The sequence below is a fragment of the Haemaphysalis longicornis genome, unplaced genomic scaffold (assembly GCF_048455015.1).
Source record: "Haemaphysalis longicornis isolate Haplotype H1 unplaced genomic scaffold, Haemaphysalis longicornis Haplotype H1 scaffold_6, whole genome shotgun sequence".
Lineage (NCBI taxonomy): Eukaryota > Metazoa > Arthropoda > Arachnida > Ixodida > Ixodidae > Haemaphysalis > Haemaphysalis longicornis.
The window spans coordinates 54,434,416-54,456,516 of NW_027526407.1; the positions used below are offsets into that span (position 1 = coordinate 54,434,416).

Here is a 22,101-nt window from a genome sequence, read left to right on the forward strand (position 1 = left end):
GCAACTCGATATATGCATAAAAGAAACCTTGCGCTAGACAGCTAGACACGTTTCCTTGGAAGGCTAATGCCACAAAACAGTGCAACTCTGTGGCCTGGCTGCTGTGTAAATCGCTCGGGGAAAAAAAAAAAAATCCTCGCAAGAAGAAATAAACAAGTGGGAAATGAATGTTCAGAGCACCATGTCAGAGCTAACTGACATAGTTTGGTCTAATCAAATAAATTCCTTTTAACGCGCAGTTTCCATGTCCCCCGTCACATCAATACGATCATGTGAGAGCTAACCAGTGTGATTTGCCAAGCCTCTCAGTGATAGTGACAGAAGAAAACGATGCAATATGAAAAGCATTATAACGATGGTAACGAGGTGACACAACCACACGTATGTGCTGACTGTACTGCAATGAATTCTGAAACGCATAACTCTGTGGCAGCTGTGCAAAATGGTCACCCCCGGAAGTATGCGTAGAAGAAGATGCAAGGGAACATAAAAGTACCGCGCAGCGGGTGAAGAGGCAGGTGCTCGCTGCAGCTCAAACAATTACCACAGCCATCACAATGTGAAGATTAGATGCAAGACATATACTGCTCTGACGACAAAGACATTGCTGCAACACCAGATGACACAATCACGACAGACCTACCATTACCCGTAAAATGAAGTGCAATGCTTTAGCAATCGAACATGTGAGCAGTCTGAAGCGTCTAAGAATTTATTGCTTCACTGACTACACTCTCCCCCTCATTTCCAATAAAAAAGCCAGAACAGCTGCCACTTCCGCATCACTGCACGGAACTAACTCTCGCAAAGTTTAGGTACGCGTTCAGCGCCGCACGCCGCTTGATTAAGGCGCACCCCTGAAGCGAATCGTGGGCACATGTGTCCAGCATGTGATAGCACAAAAACAAACATGCCCCGCAGTTCGGCAAACATTCGGCCCACGGCCGACACCATCCTTCGCCGCTAATTGCCTCTCGCTCAAGAAGACGCGGGCAAACACTGAACTGAAGGCACCTTGTTTATCAGTTTGGCACGACCTCCGGCGATTCTTTCCAGCTCACTCTTGCAAGTTGGCTCGCAAAGTGGGTTTCTTTTTTCCCTGACCCCTAGTCTCACTTCTGCGATGCCCTGGGCCGTATCTCGACTGCACTGATAACCAGTCACATGCAAGGTTGCAGTAGTGATTGGGGAAAACTGCGCAGCAGATCAAGGGTGGGAACAGCTTGGGGGAAAAAATGGCAAAAGGTCGATTCGAGCACTGAGCACACCACTTACGTCATCCCTGGCGGAAAAAATAGAGCAGCAGAGTGCAAACACTCAACGCCGCTGAGTTGAGTGTTTGACAAAGACAAAGTACAACTTTCTTCAGTTTGACAGAACAAGCCTATGGTAACTCACGCCGCTCCATTCCAGCCACAAAAGACCTTTCTATAAACTAAAAAAGTAATAAAAATTGAGAAACTTTCGAATTACGCAGTACAGTGACACCATATGGGCAAGAGCGACATAATATGGGGCAGCACTTTTTAAACATGGTTACCGCTGTTTTAACCGCACGTTAGCATTCAGGTGATGCGATCAAATGGAACTGGGACCCAGTCGTATTTCTTGGCGGTGGCTCTAGTCATATCTTAAGCAACCACCGGATGTCCGTCGGCCGTCCACCGTACATCCATTCCGGCTTTGGCCTACGAACGTCTGTTTCAGTGTCATTGGACGCACCATGTGTCCGTCTGACGTCCGGATTGAACACTTCCGTACGTCCAGTTGGATGTCTGAGATGGGATGTATTTTGGATGTTCCGTAAAAATTTCCAGAATCACAGAACGAGAAGCTTACGTTCCTGCGACGAATTGTACACCACACAAGACCAAAGCACTACCGGACAGACAGGCATACACAAAAACAGAGAACCTGCTTCACATGTTTTGTTAGCGGTTCTTAATTCTTATGTAGCCTTCCCCAAAGAGGTCATCGTTGGAGTTGGTGAGGTGCTTCAAAAAAGTAAAAGAATTGGGCTTAATTTTAGAAATATGCAGATGAAACTTGCAACATACAAGTCAGGGCGTTCATGTTCAAAATATTTTTAATTGAAAAGCAAGGTAGCTTTTCCTTTTTGCTTGTATATTCAGTTTAAGCCATTTTTTGATGCTTCATGGTAACTTTGTTTGTCCACTGGCGGATGTCATTCGGACTCGTAAATCTGTTTCTGGATGTCCACTGTACGTCCAAACTGGGCATTGGATGTTTGGCTGCATTTCGGATGTCCCACGGACGTCCAGGGTTGCTTGAGCAGCAGCCGCTAATTGCAGAGACAGAATACTGTGACGTCATAGAAACGTCACCGGCAAAAGTGGCAGGGGAGTCTTCAGGGATTCAAATGCTTCCCTTGATATTTCCATTATTTGTTCAAAGTTTCCAATAAAATTGGTATCATTGTGACCGGAAAAAAGCACTTTTTTTTTATTGAAACAAACTTGTATTTTGCATTCATGGCACCTTTAGTACAGTCTCTGTTGACAAAGCGAATTAGTGTCTAAACATATTCCTTGATTTAGATGCTGCCGGTTATTACCAACTTCGTGCATTGTTGAAAGGCTTGTAAGCAGCTTCATTACTCTAATGCTGCCCTCTACACTGCTATAAGCAAATTATGGATCAACTACTCGATCAACAGATGGAGTAGTCGGTAAGCTTTGAGGATTACAAAGCAATGTAAGTAGGCAACTACAGCTATTGTGTCTATCCTTTTCCACTATATAGCATCTATTTATAGTGCTTTGTTAAACTTAGGAGATGGAGTGCCTTCACTACTTTTTAGTGTTTAAACAGGCGTTGCTGCCCTTTGGGCGTCCAAACGTCATCTATATTTTGTAAGGTATTAAGGAAAGAAAGGCAACAACTGTTTTGAGAATAAACCAGGGGCTATAAAATTGATTCGTGGAAGGGAGACTTAAGAACAAATTACTTTTGTTACAATATAACGACCACACCTTTAAAAGCTCCTTTGGCTTTTTTTAATTTAGTTAGATGACAAACGACGTTTTCTTTGTCCTGAAATATGATATTAAAGCTGACACCTCTTTTCTGTTGTTTTTTTATGATACAAAAACCAGCCCGTTTGACACTGCTCGCCGTACACATAGGTGATGACAGCACAAAAAAGCACGGGGGACGATAAGTACCACGTTCACCTGCATAAATATTTTTACAGTATTTACCCACAGTAAGTAAAGCATTGACCAGCACTGAAACTAAAACACAGCTAAACACCAGTTGTAGTTCTTACTGCATGTTTCTACACTACACACTTGTGCTCAGCAAAAGTTACTGCTATACATCAATTTTTACATTAACACGTCCCTGACACTTTCTTTTTTTTTTCCTTAGTAAAACACCTGGACAATCTCTGCCCATCCAATTCCACCACTTGCAAATTGTGACATCACAAATTGTAGTGTGGGGAAATGTCCGGGGAGGCAATACCACTTTTCACGTTTTTAGAATTTTCTGCGTTGACGACTGCTGCTGCTGCTGCTTCGAGCAATATATCTACATTCACGGCACTTATTTTTACACTTTTGTGTCACTTCTCTAAAGCTCCATTTGCATCTGACATTCAATTGCCGATGGAGAAAGAAGACTGCACTGCTAACAATTAAGTCCACACGACGCAAACAAAGGAATGAATTCTTCACACGGAGCTGTCCAGATCAGCCGCTGATATCCGTCTTACCCTGACAACTAAAATTTTTTTCAAGTACCTAACACTGCAGCCATCAATCTCCCAGAAGCCCCACATTTTTAGTGAAAAACACAATGACAATATTTCCTTTCAGTTATATGAACCCTCACAGTAATCAATTTTATTTCAAACTCAACTGAGATGAAATACGTAATAATCATGCAGTGCGTATATTCATCCAGTCATCTATCAAGTAATTTATCGAGCAATTTATCTCGCAAATGCTAACCTGTAGTTGAAGTTGCATTGTCATTTAGTTCAACAGTTCAAATTTCGGGCTTGATGCATCGAAGAAACGCTTTATTTATGGGGCCTGCCATAGTTGAGGGCTGCGAATATTTACTAATTTAGACCGTCCACGGTTCTTTAACATTAACACACCACCGAGAACTCGCCACACTAATTCGAAGTACTTTGCAACCACCAAGCCCTTAAAAATTACATTACGTAAGCTACACATCTCCATGTGCAGCTGACAACCCCATCAAAGTGCGGAATTTCATGGCTCACATCACTACACGTGTTGTGTAGCAGTTTTTACCTACCGCGCCGCTGATACGTGCGGATATTTGCTGTTTACAAACAAGCATGCTTTCGACTAACACTGACTGTTTTATTCCGAGTTTTACTATATTGTATTATACCTGTCACACGGCAGATCTAATGACATTTAGATTGATTGATTGATTGTGGGGTTTAACGCGCCGACGCAACGCAGGCGATGAGGCGCGCCGTAGTGGAGGGCTCCGGATTAATTTTGACCACCTGGGGATCTTTATCGTGCGGCAAAATCTCGTACACACGGGTGTTTTTGCTTTTCGCCTACATCATAAAAGCGGCCGCCACGGCCGGGAATCGAAACCGCATCCTCGTGCTCAGCAGCAGAACGCCTTAGCCAGTGAGCCACCGCGGCAAGTAATGACATTTAGAGCAAATGCCATTCGCTCTAAATGTCATTAGTTCGGCGCTACACGAGAATACCGAATGAGATTTGAGGCGAATGGCATTTAGCGGCTAACTGAGGTTGGGGAGCTCATTCAGCGGCCAAATGAGCAGCCTTGACAGCAGTGGCGCGTCACTAGACAAAGTTCAGTAACAAACCAAAGAATACTGTTCCTTAGAACAATCAGTAAACTTATATTTTCCCTTTCATATTGGTTTTCAAATAAAGAAAGACAAACAAGTACTTACAAAGAAAAAATCTGGTCCCCAACCCTGATAAGGATTTTTCGCGGACTTGTCACGGCTTATGTCTACATATGGCACCTAAAACAGTGATATTCTTCTGTTTAATTGTTTAAAAAAATTATTTTTTTTTGTTTTAAGAAAAGTGTTCCGTATGAAAACATTCTGGACCCACTTGAACTGTAATTTTTCAATTTTGCGAGGTTACTAATCGTCCCCGCTTTCACTACCAAATGACTTTCGCCGTGTAGACCTGCACGAAACCGAATGTCATTAACAGCTAATGTCCTTCACTTTGAATTACATTAGATTTGCCGTGACAGGGGTATTAGGACTATTAGATGGTGACAGTTCTCAGATATTTTCTGAGCTATCTTTTTATTTTTCATGCGTTCATGATGTATGTACTAACAGAAAGGAGTGCAACAGTCAAGTGCTTTTCTCTATGATGAAGTGCTATTTACCGGGAGGCTGATACAGTGTGCAATGTGGAAAGTGATTCACTCGGTCACACTGCATGCATCGATAAAAACATGAGAGGGTGAAAAGAGAGTGACGGTTTAAATGGATGTGTTTTCAAGACTGTGGAATCGCCTAGGTCACCCACATACAAAGCAGAAAGAAAAAGCTTGTCGTCACATTTTAAATGACAAAGCTTTCTCTGAATAAGGCTCGACAATATCTCGACTGTCAAAATACGTTGCGCGATGAAGACTGGCATATTGTGAGTGTGACGTGTGGGAGGAGGGATTGCACCGTACAAGGCATTGTGACTCGGCGCTCTACTGCTTGCAATGTATCAAAAATGTGGCATGAGCAATAAGTCTCATCATCACAGCAGAAGCAGCTCAGAAAGCGCTATCAGTTACGCATCTAAAAATATGCGACAATAAATACGCTGACCTTGAAAGCTCAAAGCATTTGCTCACTGCAACCGTTTCGGAAATAGTTTTGCTTTGTCACCAGATTACGTGTTCACATGCTCGCATGACGAGGAGCGGCAACATGCATCACGTTCTCGCACAGCTGAAAGAAAAGCTGTAACCAAGAGTGCGTGGCACTAGATGCAATCGCCCAGGCTGGACTAACCAAAAAAAGACATGTGGGCCAGCTTGCACCAAATGTAAAAGATGTTTTCATAGTTTGGACCAGCTACGTAGGGACAATGTAGGTAAACCTCCGAGTGTTTTATCAAAATGTTGCCACAAAGCCGTCCAGGTGTACGTGTCTCAAGTACAGCCAATGTCTGCAGAGAAGTTACAGTAAGCGTAGCAACTCATTTTGAAGGAGACCCTCAGGCGATGGACCTAAGCGTCATTAACAGGAAGCCCTGCTTCTGAGAATTTCCCATGACACTCAACCCTCACCCCTGCCAGGCCCAATCAATGCAGTTTAATGTGCTAAAAAAAAATTAATATATGACAAGGAAGCTGCCATGTCCCCGTAATTCATTCAAATTAATTCAAACTCTTTAACATTCACCGGACACTGATAAATACAAATGTACGAGTATTTCATCCCATTCATACTTGCAACCGATTGGCCAGGAATAATAATAATAATAATATAATGCAAAGAAGGTGATATCACTACTGAAATCCTTCTGTTGCTAGCTACTGCATTCACGTCATTCATCATGCTCAGGGGCAGATCCAGGTTTTTTCTGAGGAGGGGATCAGCTCCTATCAGTGATGATGATGATGATAAGGAGGACGAGGATAGTAACGTTTTCTATTCACTGAAATTTCGTAACGCCAAAATATAAAAATAAAAATAACATCCACTAGATGTTTTCTAGACATCTTCTAGACATCTTCTTGGGAGTATAAATTCAAAAATTAAGGGGGGGGGGGTCAGGACATGTGGACACCCCCTCTGGATCCACCAATGATCCTGCTGCCATTTAACAATCTAATTATAACAACGTAACTTCTTCCGGCAAAGATGCAAGAGGTTGCATTGACATTTTTCACAGTGCAGAAGGTGCAACTACACCAGACGGGGGAAAACCCGAGTGAAGCACTTCAGATATAACGTGACAGGGGAGGAGCGAAAAAAAACTAGACCCAGTTCCACCCAGTATGAAATCTGTTGAAACAGTAGAGTTGTGGTTCTTTTGTGTCAGCTCAAACATCAACGGGCGCGCAAATTCTACGGTTCGCGCAAACGAATCGGCAGCTAAACATCAGCGGCGGAAGGCTCCCTCATCTCCCTCTCCCTTAGCAGGAGAGAGAGGAACCCACTGCTGCGAGACCACTGCACCTTCTATCAGTGGGTCTGGGAACTTGCTCCTACCCCCTGCGTGACGCACGACCTACGGCAGACGGACGAAAAGGATCACCCTGTTGCAACGGCTCCACTGTTAAAAAATAGAGACAGCAGCTCGACAATGGCCTGGCCTACCATTCATAAGACTGTGATAAGATTGAGAAAGAAACAAAACCGAGCAAAACGTTCTCTATTGCATAAAAATTGCTCGCGTGGTAGATAAGAGCTCCATACGCACTGAAAGAGGACGAATTGAGACAGACGATAGCTAAGCTAAAAATATTGCACACTAATGTGCAATAGGGCTGTTCCTGTTGCTCTACAAAGCTTTGTACACAAGGAAACTTTGAACAAGCGGTTCTGTGTCAAAAAGATCGATGCCACCACCATTCATTGCATTAAACTTTTTAAAATTAACGGCAACCGATAAGCTCAAACGTAACTGCAACTGCAGGTTTGCATTTGGAAGTACGATGCTTCAGCCAATGTGGCAATTAGGTACTTCAACAAAACTCAAGCTCTCTGCTCGGTACACAACCACATGTACAGTGATTCATCCACTCAGTGGCTAAGTCATCGCACCTCTGAAAATGAGGCAGTGGGCTCTATTATCCGCCGCAGAGTCTGTTTTTCCGCAGCAAGGGAAAAACAAAAATGCCAGCGTGCACGACATTTTGGCAGTCTCCCCAGGTGATCGAAATTAATCCGTAGCCCTCGCCTGGCATATCTGGATATTAAGAGTTATAGCAGAGCGGAAAACTGGTGCCGGTATGGTACCCGGTAAACCTGCGCATGCGCACCAGTTTTTCCGGCTCTGCGCATGCGCAGTAGCGCCGATCGCCTACCGGGTACCGTACTGGAACCGGTTCTCTGCTCTTATAAATCTCTAGTGAGTAAGACCCCCTATTTTGAACTTGAATGTTTGTACATCGATTCTCCAGCATGCGCAAACACCAACCTCAAAGTGCTCCATCGCGAACCCCGCAGCTATTCACAACAACGCAGCTCGCATGAGCAACGGCCCAGTTTTTTTTCCACGCAATCAGCTCCCCTTCCGTTTATCGTGACCGTTTTCTTGGCACGCAGTTTTCTCCCCCCGCTTCCGTGCTTCAGTGTTGACCCTTTTTGCGCCGCGTGCGCCCCAGGAAAGAAGGCGGAGCGGAAAACAAGGTCTCACGTGATGCAAGAGGCCACTTCCAAGGGTCAAGTACAACAATACTACGGTCGGCACCTGAGCCCCCCCTCCCCCCCCACATCGTCGTTCAGTGTTCGGGGCTTTTCAAGGCAGCGGCATGTGTTGTTGTCCTTTGAGATAAAGCGGGCGATAGCGTTCTGCCTCGTGTAACCGGTTGCAGCAGCCTGAGTTCCAACTATTCCGCAGGCCAAGAGATAAGATTGGCGCTGCTACGAAAGAACGCGAAAAGGCAAAGAACGCCGGATGCACGGCGTGGGTTGTCCCGTGTAGAAAGTGCGTCACGGGCAGTAAGACCTAGCTTGCCCGGCAGTGAACTAATTAAGCCATTAAACCTAATTAGGCCATTTTGGGCCACGAAGGGGGGGGGGGGGGGGATGCACGACGCAGAAAACACTAGCACAATTAACTTAACGGTTCATGACGAAAAAATACGACTTTGAGAACTAGCCTTTCGTAACGCACTCCAGACACAAAAGATGTTTTTTTAACCATAAAAGGCAAGGAATATTGAGACTCAAATTTCGCGCCACAGTGACGAATGATGATGATGATGGTTGGATTTTTATGGCGCAAGGCCAACTGGGGCAAGGAGCACCAAATCAGTGACGTAATGTGTGCAGGCATGACGTAACACGGGCAAGCACTTTAAAAACACAAACTGCGCACTACAATTCAAGTGATGCAACTAAATGAAGCCGCATTACAATCGCCCAGTCATATGTTTCTTGGCGGCGACTTACACAGCAGCCGCCCATCGCCCAAACGAAATTCTGCGATGTCGTGAAGAAATCACTGAAAAGTGGCTGGGACATCGCCACTGCTTTGTATGTTTTCATTTGTTTTCCTTAATATGTAGATATGACAGAAGTTTGCAATAAAAGGGGCATTCTTGTTAGTGGGACAAAGTAGTCTTTTTTAAAAAATGAACAAAACTGCTATTTTGTCTTTATGTCCCCTTTAACCGGTTACAACACAGGTTAGAAATGAGAGCTTTGTGATTCGACGTGATACCCTCTTACCGTAAACTACGTTTTAAGCAGGTATGTTAACGAAGCTTCCCTGGTATGTCGACAGAGACAAGGAACTAAAATAGGAGCTACTCATAGGTTTATAAGCAGTTTTTGGACAATGCAAAGCAAAGTATAAAGTTTCTTTGTTCTGTCAGAATTTGTTTATCGGCCCCCATTTTAAGACGCACACAAAACAAATTACGTTTCGATTAATCTGCTTTTAACTGAAGGAGTAACAAAAAAGAGAATGAAAGAAGTGATGAAAATGTTCCAAAAGCTTTCTGAGCTTGTTTATGCAACAAGGCATTATTGGAAGCAAATAAGGTCAACTCGCGCCAGCGGCAAATAAATCGCACTCCTCCAATATTCGAAAAGGCGGCAGTGACCTTTCACGCAGCCTGTCGAGGCTTCCTTTAGCAGTGCTGTAGTACGAAAATGCACAATGCAACGGAAAAAAAACATATAGATATATAGGTGAAACATTTTGTTTCGTCGCATTTGTCTACCAATGGTATAAAACTGGCAAAACACAAAGTGCTTGAACTGTTGCAGCTGCAGTTTGATGGCAATTATTTAGAACCCTAAATTTGTATACTTTCATCTTACTGAAACAATATGTAACCTCATACCGCTGAAAATGTATATATATATATATATACATACATACACACACACATATATAACATTTTCAGTGGCTTTATATCATATTATATAATTGCTTTATATTAAAGCCTGGCTAGAGTTACGTGCAACCATGCAACACAGTATCTATGCGCACTTAAACAGCTATATATTTATATATAAATAACGTTTGCAGTGGTACGAGATCACATTGTTTCGATAAGATGAAAGTACATAAATTTAAAACTCTAAATAATTGCCATCAACGTAATGTCAATATATATATATATATGTGTGTGTGTGTGTGTGTGTGTGTGTGTGTGTGTGTGTGTGTGTGTGTGTGTGTGTGTGTGTGCATGTAGATATTGTGTTGCATGGTTGCATGTAACTCTAGTCAGACTTTAACTATAAAACAATTAATTAGCATCCATAGTTATTTATTATAAATTGGTTTTGACAAGCAACACCTTTTGAAAATTCTGATTAATTATAAACAGGTGAGGCTGCTTATTAAACTTTTTAATGCCCAAAAGTGCCAGGCATTCTTAAAACACGACGGTGTAGACGGTCCAAAAGAATACCGCATGCAGAAGGTTATTCTGCAGCTTAAGGAAAGCAAGCAAAATGTCAACAACTAGTAGTTCGAGTGTATCATCCAAACACTGCCCATCTGAGTACGCCCACTCACTAGATGCGCACATATCGCACCTGCAATCGTTATCAGCATGCACTTGAAGCAACAGTTCCGGGCTTTTCTGTCGCTTTGTCTGGTTTCTGATAGAGCATAAAAGAAAGCCTACCCGCTTGACAAATTTTTACAAAAAACATAAGCATTATGCATTTCTTTGGGCACTCTACAACATCGTAAAAAAAAGCATTCTTCCACTTTCAAATGGTAGGACGTTTGTTACACCTTCACCGAAACCCACCCAAACAAAGCTCTCACAGTTCCTGTTTCTGAAAATATCAAATGACTGGTATATATTTCCCAAACAATTCCAAGTTGATACAACAAATGATTAAAGAATAGAAGCCCGAAAAAGCAGTGCGTTTTATTTTCACACTTTGGGTGACCCTGTGTTCAATTGTGGGGGCAAATGCCAGTGAGTGCAAAGACTCTAGACATTCGGAAAATGAAAGTAAGTAATAAATGCGTGTTTATTAACTACCCCACTTTTACGGAATCTCGAATCTTGTTTGTGTTTAGAGGGGTTAGAAGAATTCAAAAAGTATTTTCGCAATTTTCTGTAACCGACTGCCTGAGACGTGTGTTCCATTACAAACAATTTGCAATATTTGACAATGAGAAAATTAGCCTTTGTGTGCAGACATACGTACATACACACACACATACATGGCCTCTAGGTTGCCACCAGCATTTTACTAATTGTTAATAACTATTTTTTAATTGTTAGGAAAGAAAGCGCAAAAAACACACTAAACCCACGACCTTCGCATTACGCGTCCCAACCCTTGCAAACTTGGATACCTTGGCGGCCTGGATAAAAAATAGTGGGGAACGCGAGCTTGAGACTTCCACACGGCAGTTTTTCAACCATATACTATGGCTTAAGCACGTGCATACTAATTAGGTTTGACTACGATACAGAATGTTTGCAACATAACTGTGGCATTAACAAATTTGGGGGATAAACCAATTGTCTCATCTCGATGCTTCATGTAATGCTAACTTAGCAATGTTTCAGTTCACTTTTTCCGGGAGCAACGGTGGTGAAATAAAAAACTTTACGAAACGGAGCGTTTAGATAGTCGAAATACATTATTGATTCAGACATCGCTTCCACATCTTCAAGTACTTGTCTCGTAACCCAGTCTTATAAAGAGCCGTTGCTTTTTGTCGCATTAAAAAAAAAAAATTTGCAGCGAAATTACCTCTGACGCAAGAACACAAACCTGATACAACCAACAAAAATCCCCTTTACCCTTTCCAACCACTCGGCCAGTCGCTATCCCCCAATTTGAAAAACAAGCTCGAAACAGCGGCCAAAGAGCGAAAAAACACGACAAGCAGCGAAAAAATAACGACCGCACAAAGAAGCGGAGGGATAAGATATCAGTACATAATCTAAGCGGCCAAGTTTACGCCGCCAACGTACTACCGGGTGCAAACGTTCTTATTCTCTGCTTTCTCTTCTGGGACGAGCGAGGGGGGGGCACTCGAGAGAGGGCAGGTATCTCATCGCAGCGGACAGGACTGGCCTACAAAGCAGCCACACCACTCGTTACTCCCCCTCCCCCACTCCTCCAACCCTGACCAAGACCTTCACAGCAGGGGGAGGAGGAGGAGGCGTTACGACACACGAGGAAGTGTGTGACTGCTCACAGCAGCTTATCGCCGCACTAACGTCCCTTTCACTTTTCGTCTTGGCGTGCAACACAAACAACTGCCAACCGTGCCAGCTTCCTGAAAAAGGAGGCTGGGGGATTGCGCCACGACTGCTTTGGGTCATCACTTATTATTCCTCCTGTGTCGCTCGCCGCTAGTAGCAGTCGACGGCGCTCTCTTCCTGCTTCTTTGCACAAACCCCTTCTTTGCCGGAGTTGCGAGGAAGTGAGAAACAAAAGAAAGCACAGTGCGGTTAAATACGACCACTCTACTCTCTCTCTCTGGCACCTTTCTTGTTGCTCCCGCTTGTGTGTCCTTGTCACAGCTGTCACACTGCTCTGCCTGCGGCAAAAAAAACTTTGGTGGTTCCTCTTTGCTAAAGCGTTGCTCTTCATTAAAGCTTTGCTCTTTGCTAAAGCTTCACTTTTCACTGCAGCTTTGCTCTTCACTGGAGCTTTTCTTTTTGGTAAAGCTTCGCTCTTCACTGAAGCTTTGTACTACACAAAAGATTCGCCCTTCACTAAAGCTTTGCTTTTTGCTAAAGCTTTTCTCTTCATTAAAGCTTTGCCCTTTGCTAAAGCTTTGCTCTTCGGTAAAACTCTGCTCCTCGCTAATTCTTTGTTCCTCACTAAAGCTTCACTCTTGACTAGAACTTCGCTTTTCACTGCAGCTTTGCTCTTCACTGGAGCTTTTCTTTTTGCTAAGGCTCTGCTCTTCACTGAAGCTTTGCTTTTTGCTAAAGCTTTTCCCTTCACTAAAGTTGCCCGTTGCTAAAGCTTCGCTCTTCCCTGAAGCTATGCTTTCTTCACTGAAGTGTCAAAAATAAAAAGAGTAGTGCGAAGTTCTGGCCCTTGTACAACATTCATACCTGCCAGATTTGCCGGGATGGAATTAGGGAGATCTTACCGGGGGGGCGGGGCAACAACAGAATGGTTAACTTTACACACATTTTTTTTTTTTACTTACAAGAATAGCAAGAAATGAACTGTTTCTTCGCCCAAACTACCAACGAGGTACACCACTTAATTGTTCGACATTGCTAACGCCGCCTTTTCAGAAAGTCCTGGAAATAGTATACTGAAAGCGCAATACAAAACAGCAGGAACTGAACTGTTTTGTTGTTTCGTCTTAACAATCATCAAGCTACACCACTGGAGACTTGCTAAACCTTCAGAATGGCCGTGCTCGTGCGTAAATGAAAGTTGCGGCGGCGCTTCGTTTCCATAAACAGTAAACTAACAATGGGACGAACAGGTTCACCGTCTGCGCATGGCCGACTACGCTTTTTAAGCACTTCACTAATAACGATGCCAAATGGTGTCGGGTTGGATTGTCAGGTATACCTCTGGCGCATTGTGGCCATACTGGGAACAGGATTAAGCCGAAGACGGGTGCATTTTCGGGAGATTTTTGTTTCGGTCGTACAATCGTACAAACCCATGAAAATTCGGGAGTCTCCCGGAAAATTCAGGAAACCTGGCAGGTATGAATATTTATTAAAAAATTTACGTGTGACGGTAACATGGCTGTGCGCTTATTCATATGCCACAATGCCAAAAACAACGTTATGTCGATATAAATCCGACCCTTCAGTCTTACCAACCGGGGTGTCACTAACTAACCTCCCAGCCGCTTTTTTCCAGAAAACTTACACCCGTAACAAATGGAGGGGTGAAGTAAAGAGGAAACTAAGCAGGTGGCCCAAAGAAAACCCTGACCCTGCTCCCTCACCCTCTCCCACCATCGAGCAGAACCGAATCTCCCTCCCTCACTCCTCCCCTCACCCAACCCATCGATGTAATCTCGCCTCAAGGCTATACTACACGCCCGGCGAGTGCTGTCGTCCACTCCTCGCGCAAACGCGTGCCAAGTTCCTGGGGACTGCCTTTTGCCTGCCTGCAGAGCGGGGGCCGTGCCAAGACGATTAAAATGCGGCGTCTCTCGCTTCCACACACACGCGCACAAGCCTGCCGCCCGTTTCACTTCATTCCTTATTCTTCACAAGCTCCCAGCGCACACACTCACTGAAGAAAGTACTCACCTAGCTCTTTTGCTACCCCCCCACTTTCTCATTCCTCTGAAGTCACCGCTTCTTTTTGCTGCTGTCGCCGCCGCTACCTTACAATTTCCTGTTGACTTAACCCATTCGGATCCTGTTGCAATCTGTCCCTTTCGCGTTAGAAAGCGAGTTGAAACAAAAAAAAAAAATAGAAAAAGAAGCTGGTTTCCGCACACATGGTTTGCCGGGACTGCGGTTAGGCTTAACGAAACGCCACGCTGCGTTTCACACGGAGGTGCCGCACACGTAGATACGGCAGCGCTGCCCCACTGCTGCCCTCGGCTGAGGTCAGTGCCAAGATTAGGACGAGCCGGTGGAAAGCGATAGAACGAAACGCAGAGAAGGAAATTGCTCCGAGCTTTAAAAGACGTCACGAATGCTAATTGGCACACAATATACATAGTCAAGGCCACGGGTCACAAACATGTGCCAGAGTGAGGACTTTTTTTTTTTTTTTCCAAATAAACAGAAAACCAACGCAGGCCTACATTTATGTTGATGCATCTGCGCGACTTGGAGAGTATCAAGTGAAAAACAATTTACTCCAGCATTGCTACAGACTTTGTTCCGTGTGACAGGCAATAAATGACCTATACTTACGCTCTTCCCTTAAGCAACGTGTCTTTTTGTGTAAAGAGATGCCCCCGGTAAATTACTCCGTCGTCAGATACGACCGCATAGGTTTGCGTTAACGCTTTCGAGGGCCCGATGTTAGGAAGCGTGTGAATGCTGCAAGAAAGAAGATACGGTGCTAATGCGTGCTTTTTTTTTCGCTTTCCAGTAAAGCAGCTATAACGTGCAGTTCCAAAGTTAATGACAGATTTGAGTAAAAAGAAGTCGAAAAGATATGACGTTAAGAAATGCTTCGAATGAGCTTCGGTGTAGCACTGCAAACGAAAAATAAAAATACGCGTTAAATGATCGAACAGTTACCTTACAAAGTATGAAATTTTTAAAAGGCCAGGCAGCAAGCAACGCAGGGAAATAAATGAAGTGCAGAACAGAAATGGGAAGGCAGACGCAAACAGAATGTAAGTGATGAGCTGAAAGCGGGAATGACTCCCAAGCTCGCTAAAATGGCACGCACGGTAAAGAATAACAAATAAGTGGTTCATACATAGCGCTCCGCTTGTGCAGTGCGCGCATCTGATGTTTACAGTTTTCAACAAGAGGTCGACATACAAGAGCGAGGCGACGACACTTTGACATTTCGGGGTGTCGCCACCTTCTGTGGAAGAAAAAAACTGCGACATGCGACCTTCACTTACAGGGTATTGAAAACAACACGCGTGACTCACACTGAGGAAACAATAAATTGCGCGTTTAAACTGCGAGAAAAACATCTCGCAAACACGTGGTCTCCAGTTTTTACAGGGCCCCCGAAAACCCTAGGAAAGGGAATGGTTCTGGATTTGCAGGTAGAACGCAACAAAATTCAACGTAAATTCAAGCGAGAGAGTAAAACTTCGCCTCAGGAACTAAATAAATACAATAATGCAAATACTTTTACTCAACTAAATAATGGTTATTACTGTGAATTTGCTTGGTTTTAACTGATTGTAGGAATCTGCTTGGTTTTAACTGATTGTACCTGTTCTAGTTTTTTCGAACATAAATTCTGCATTAATCTATTTTACAACAGTTTGTTTTAATCAAGCTGCAGTTTAACTGTTTTATTTTGTTGTTTTGCCGGGTTTTCTTCCACATACTTTTTGGGTACCACGTCTGTTCGTGTCATGCCGAGAGATAGATACAAAGGGAATAAAGATCAGTGCAGAGTTAATAAAGTTCTTTGATTTTTTAAGTCTAAAAATGCAATCAAGTGTGCCACTGGCTACATCACACTTGAAGCTGCCAGATATGATGACACGTACAGTGTCCCATGATTGACTGGGCTTGCAATAATTTCATGTATGCCATTGGTTTGACCAAATGCACCCAAATAATGCTTTATTTCTTATATTTTCCTTTAAAGTAAGCATAACATTTTTACAATAGAGTAAAACAAAACTAAATGAATAGAAAAAGTAACAGAAGGCTGACACTAATGCCCCACTTCGAGTGCTTGTGTGTTCTGCATGCTTATTCTTTCCACACGGCATGTTACGACGCACTGTTGAGAGCGCACCCTTTAGCGTTCGTGCTTTTCGCCAGAAAATGTGCCTTATACGTTCTTTACGCACTCGTAAGGCGTGCTAGTGCAACCCTGGTAATGCCACCGTCAAGAAGCGTGGAAAGGGGGTTTTTCCCAGACCAGGCCACTGTGAATGTAGAACTTCCGAACATCACATTTTTCCCCATTCCCACTGGTCCTCTCATCACGTTATTGAAGTGATTGGCAAAGTAAGCAGCAGCCACATAACTTTTAAAAGAAGATCCGTTCTTCATTTGCTCGCATTTCAAATTTTAGAAATTGAATAGAACTTCTTCATTGCCGCACTGATTCTGATCATTCTTTTTGCACCTATCTGTGTTCGACACGCATAATAGACACAGTGCCTAAAAAGTACCTGAAAAAAAAAAATCACTTTAGGATCCTTAAAGAGGTTTGCAATGAACTACGGGTCATTGTGTATAAATTAAAAATTACAGTGCAACTTGCACACAATTTTCACTTCTGTGTGTTTCTTTTGTGCCAAAAGCAGCAGGCGTAACTCCACAATTGTTTTTCTTTTACTTGGTCTGTTTACTTTCGCACTTGCGTCTCCTTTTTCACTGACATCATTCTTATTTTTGTACCGCGTTCTGACGTCGATAGTAACGCGCACCGTCAGATCTTAGACGTGCAAAAACACTTTAAAAAAAACTGCCTCTATTTTAGTCATATGTTTACTTCCACAATGACGTCAAGAAGTTAGAGTCAGTTTTTAAAAGTCGTCCACCATGAATGAAACGGAATTTTGTGGTGGGTACTTTTAGAGGACGTATTTGTTACATAAAAAAGCAATGCAGTACACTGCACTGCTTCGAATCTGACGAATAACAATGGCTAAAAGCAGATGAACTGCGTGCAAACTGAACTATTCCGATAGAAAGGCTACAATCTAACAATTGTCAACACCTAACACTGTAGCCAGGAGAGAAGATGCATGGAGCTTGCAACATATTGCCGACGTAAAATCTTTCACTTGTTTGCGTTAAGATTTTGCACGTCTACGAAAACATATTCCATGGCCTGTTTGTCCCCCGTGAAAATGGGGAGAGCATTTCTAGCCAGAAATCGTATTTTCCAGCTTCATTTCTGAGTAGACTTACAGTTTCTAGCTGGAATCGACAGCTTCCAACTAGAAAAATTATTCTGCCTAGCTAGAGGCGATTATTTCCAGCTTGCAGGGTCTTTTTTTTTTTCCAGCTGGACTGACAAATGCTAGCTGGAAGTAATTGCTGCCAGCCAGAATAAAATTTCAATCCAGCTAGAAATTAGCTGGAAACTGAATTTATACCTAAAAATTCTGCCGATGTCTAGCTAGAAGAAATTTCTGGCTCAGTATTCCAGCTAGAAAAAAATATTGTTTTCACCTGGGATTTTTGCCGAGATTAGAAGTGATGGCACTAACTTGATTACTTTGCTATTAAATAAAAACTGCCTTGTTGCTACTTGAACCACGTGCATATTTTGCAAGTCATGCAACAAGATTCCTCGACTAAAGACATGTCTTGCATAGTAACCATTGTAGCTGCAGCATTGAGGTTGCGTTTAACATACCAAAATTTAATTTAACATAACAGAGGTTGAATTTAAGATAACATCGTTGTGCAAAGTCTTAACAATTCAGCTCTGGCTAAAAACAGGATAAATACAAGTGTTTACAATAACACTACAACATTTTCTGTATTTGTTAACTGCAAAACAGAACTCTTTGCGAATTAAGTTGTGAAGTTTGGTCATAACATGGAAGAAAACAAATCCGGCGTACAATGTTTACACTATATGGGGAAAACATTTCCGCGAATCTTCTCATCCCAGCGCGAAGTCAAGCTAGGTTTGAGAACCACCTCAACGCCCGTTACTTCGCGATAGCGAAAATGCTAGCTGGCCAACTTTAAAAAAAAATGTGGCTATTTTTACGGATAAACCCCCCACTCCATGCAAACTGAAAGCACCGACGTATCACGCACACGACCGGAAACGAAACAAAAAAAGCAACCACGTGGTCGGGCGAGCGCCATGCAGCGCTTTTGTTTCCGCGTTCAGCAGTACGCCCTTGGGAGTTGCAGCGATCGGCGTTCATTAGCGAGCTCCAGCATGACAACACGTCGCGCAGCCCTGACCGTGACATTCGTCAGTGATATCACCGCTATGCTCAGTCACGACTTCGGGGCCAGCGAGACGCGCGCAAGGCCAAAAAAAAAAAGTTGGGAGGGGAACAAAATAGAAACGTGAAAAAAAAAACCTTGGTCAGGGCGCCAGCCGAGCGCGCGTTACACGTGCAACTGAGTCAGCCACCATGCGTTTCGCAACTGACATTCCACCGCACGGCCGGAACAACTTCGCTGAGCTCGAGGCGTTTCAGCGAGTTCCGCGTTACTACCAGTTCCTTGCCTCTCTTTACATCTACCGGAAAGCACGCCGTATACTGAAGAACCCGACCGCCGCAATCGACAAGGCAAATCGCGAAGCGGTAGCGTTAGAAGAAGAAAAAAAAAAGAAGGCACCAAAACCTTTTTCCCAGAAATAGCTAAACGCGCATTGCATCACAGGCGGCGCGATTCCCGAAAACACGGAGCGCCCTGGAGAATTCGCGCTACCACGCTCGCTTTTCTCCCTCTCCCGCCTTGCGGTAATGGGCAACGACGGAGTTGCATCAAAAAGACAGCCGTATCGATCACGGAATAACTCGAGCCCGGAAACGCACAGCGCGGCGATAGACGCGGGCTCACGTGCGCGCGTGAGCCGTGCACGCTTTCTTCCAGTGGTTGCGCGCGCGGGTTTGCACTCCGGAACTGTTCGCATCGCGTCTTTTTCTCTGCTCTTTTCCTGCATGCGCCGAGCAAAACAGAAACTCCCTGCAGCAAAGCGCAATCGCACTTCCTGCTCGGGCGCTATCTACTGCGCGGTGAACGCAGCCCAGCCCGTAAACATTACGCAACACGCGGCAGCGGCTCCTACACACACGCCCTGTGACGCAAAGCGGCGCAGCTTTGCTTCGCGTGTCCGCATTAAGCGGCGCGAAACACGAACGAGAAAACGGCGCAGCGGAATACGCGGAATGCGGCGATCGCTGCGTCGACGCGAGAAAAAAAAAAACGCACTCACCCTTCCTGGACCCTCTTGAGGGTTTTGCTGGCGTCGCCGCAGTTGACGCAGCAGAGGACCAGCCCCGAATATTTGATGGCACCGTCGATCTTGTCCTTCCGTCGCCGATTCTCGGCCTCGACGCTGCTGGAGTTCTTCACTCGGAAGATGTAGCGCGACTTCTTCTCGAAGCGCACGAAGAGCTCGCTGAACTCCTCGAACGTCGAGAACTCCGTGCGATCGCCGAAAACGTCCAGAAACACGGCGGTCGTGTCGACGCGAACGACGCCGTTCGCGCTTTCCATGTCCGACCGACGACGACGCCACAACAGGCACCACTAACCACAGTGCGCGCACCAGGGCGGATGACCATTTGGGTGAGCGCGACGCGATCACGGAGTTTGCGACGACGGGATGGGTGGGATAAAAAAAGAGGGGGCCCGGACGCCTGAAAGAACTGAACGAGCGCGCGGTTCGCGAAGGGGGTTTACAACCCCGCGGGGGAGAAACGCGACGATGCTACGCCGTGGTGCTCTCACGCGCCACTGTGGTCAACAGAGCACGCACAGCGCTGCTGCTGCTGCTGCTACGTCGCGCTGCCCACTCTGAGAGAGGAAGCCCGTCGCCGCGGCGCTGGTGCCTTTGTTTACACACATCGCGGCGAACACTGCGCCATGCCTTGTGCCTCCGCTCTCTCTACTGGCGTTGTTGCAGCAGCAGGCTGCGACTCGCGCATAACGCACGCCCGACGACTGCACCTGTCAAGCAATCACAACGAAAAGCGGGAAGGCTGAGCAAGAGGGCGGGGAGAACCCCGGCCCAGTGTTGCCAGCGGCTGGCGCAGAACGCGCTCTTTCTCAGGGCATGGCGCGCGCCTTGCGTAAGAGCGCGTCTCTTCTCTTCCCCGGCTACGCGCGCGCGGTTCGTGCGATGTTTGTAAGGTCGGCCCCGAGCGGCTTTTCTTCTTTTCATTCTTTTCAATCCCAGCCGCGGCGACGAATAGATCGGATTGTTTTGTCACGTTAGCGCCTTCGACGAGCGAGACTGTGTCGCTGCGGCGGAGGGTACAGCACGGCTTTTGAACTTTCTGCGCCTTTGCTCGAACAATGGATAATAGCTCAGTAGCGGCGAGGTGAAGAAAAAAAATCGCTCTGATTGAAAAAGAAAACGTGTCAACTAGCGATATAAGGTTATCCCGCGTCAACAGGGAGCCTGTGAACCAGCTGCGGAGTATCCCCGCGGTTTTGGAATTGTTATGAAAACATCGGGTTCTAACGCGCACAATATGCGTCTTTGCCGGCGCGGACATAAACACTGGCTTAGTTGGCGTGCGCAGCAATTAAAGTACAAGATTATGCAGCATGTGGTGACAAAGGTTTGACGCCACAAACCCAGAAGAGTGTACACATTTTTTTTTTTTTCGCAGTGTCTGCAGTTGTGTCCAACGGAACCCAAAATGAAAATTAAAGTTACATCTGACATAACTTTAACCCAATGTCTTCAGTTACATCTGACGTAACTTTACCCAAATGCTTCGAGCTATACGTCCGACACAGCCGGAAATTGAAATTAAAACTACATGCGACGTAATCCACAGTAAAAAAAAATGGAGTCACGTCCGATGGAACCCGAACTGGAAATTGAAGTTACGTTCGACATAAAGTCATGCACGAAAAGTTACGTCTGATGAACCCAAACTACAGTTACGCTATGTTATGCCCTATGTAATATAATGCAACATTATTTCAATGATTTGTTTTACGATACGCAGCATATTAATTCAAACAGAGCACATGTATTTGAATTAATGCATCACGTTTGACCCCATGTAGCATTGGTAAATTGTAGTTGGAACAGCGCCTAATTATCACCACCTTTACTGAACTAGTATCTACTTCCGCTATGGTTAATCGGTCTGGAGTGCGTTATCGCACGCCAACTCCTGTCACAAGGTGAGTTCGAATCCCATCGAATGTCGCTGCGTTTTTATTCAAAGTCTATGAATTCACATTCACTTTTTCCCATATGCAATACACAAAAAAAGGAAAATACGGGAATTAACGAAACAGAACATCTTGCCACATGCGCGATATGCCAGTACCCAGCTCGTGTAGAGAACAGAATTGACACAGCTCAGAGCCAAGAGTCTTCTAGCTAATACAATTAGTAAGTAGTAAAAGGAATGCCCCAGTACTCTTTTATTTCTTTGCACCGGGTCGGACATAAAGCAGCAACATACCGTTGTTTTTTATTTTAAAGTAGTAAAAGGAATGCCCCAGTACTCTTTTATTTCTTTGCACCGGGTCGGGCATAAAGCAGCAACATACCGTTGTTTTTGATTTTACGTCCTGTATTGTAAAATGGACCGTTGATATAAGGTTGTGTAGATTACATAGGGCATAACTGTAGTTAGGCTTCTTATGTAAAATTTAACT

General features: G+C 44.6%; 1 protein-coding gene across 1 annotated transcript in view; it reads right to left on the bottom strand.

Annotated features, from left to right (window-relative positions):
* LOC144142704 (uncharacterized) overlaps nt 1–20,521 on the bottom strand; it is a 36,965-nt gene extending 16,444 nt beyond the window's left edge. Inside the window, exon 1 of the mRNA XM_077674372.1 lies at nt 19,688–20,521. Coding sequence (XP_077530498.1) covers nt 19,688–19,971 — 284 coding nt within the window. The 5' untranslated portion in view covers nt 19,972–20,521. The remainder of the gene's footprint in view (nt 1–19,687) is intronic.
* Between the last annotated feature and the right edge of the window lie 1,580 nt (nt 20,522–22,101).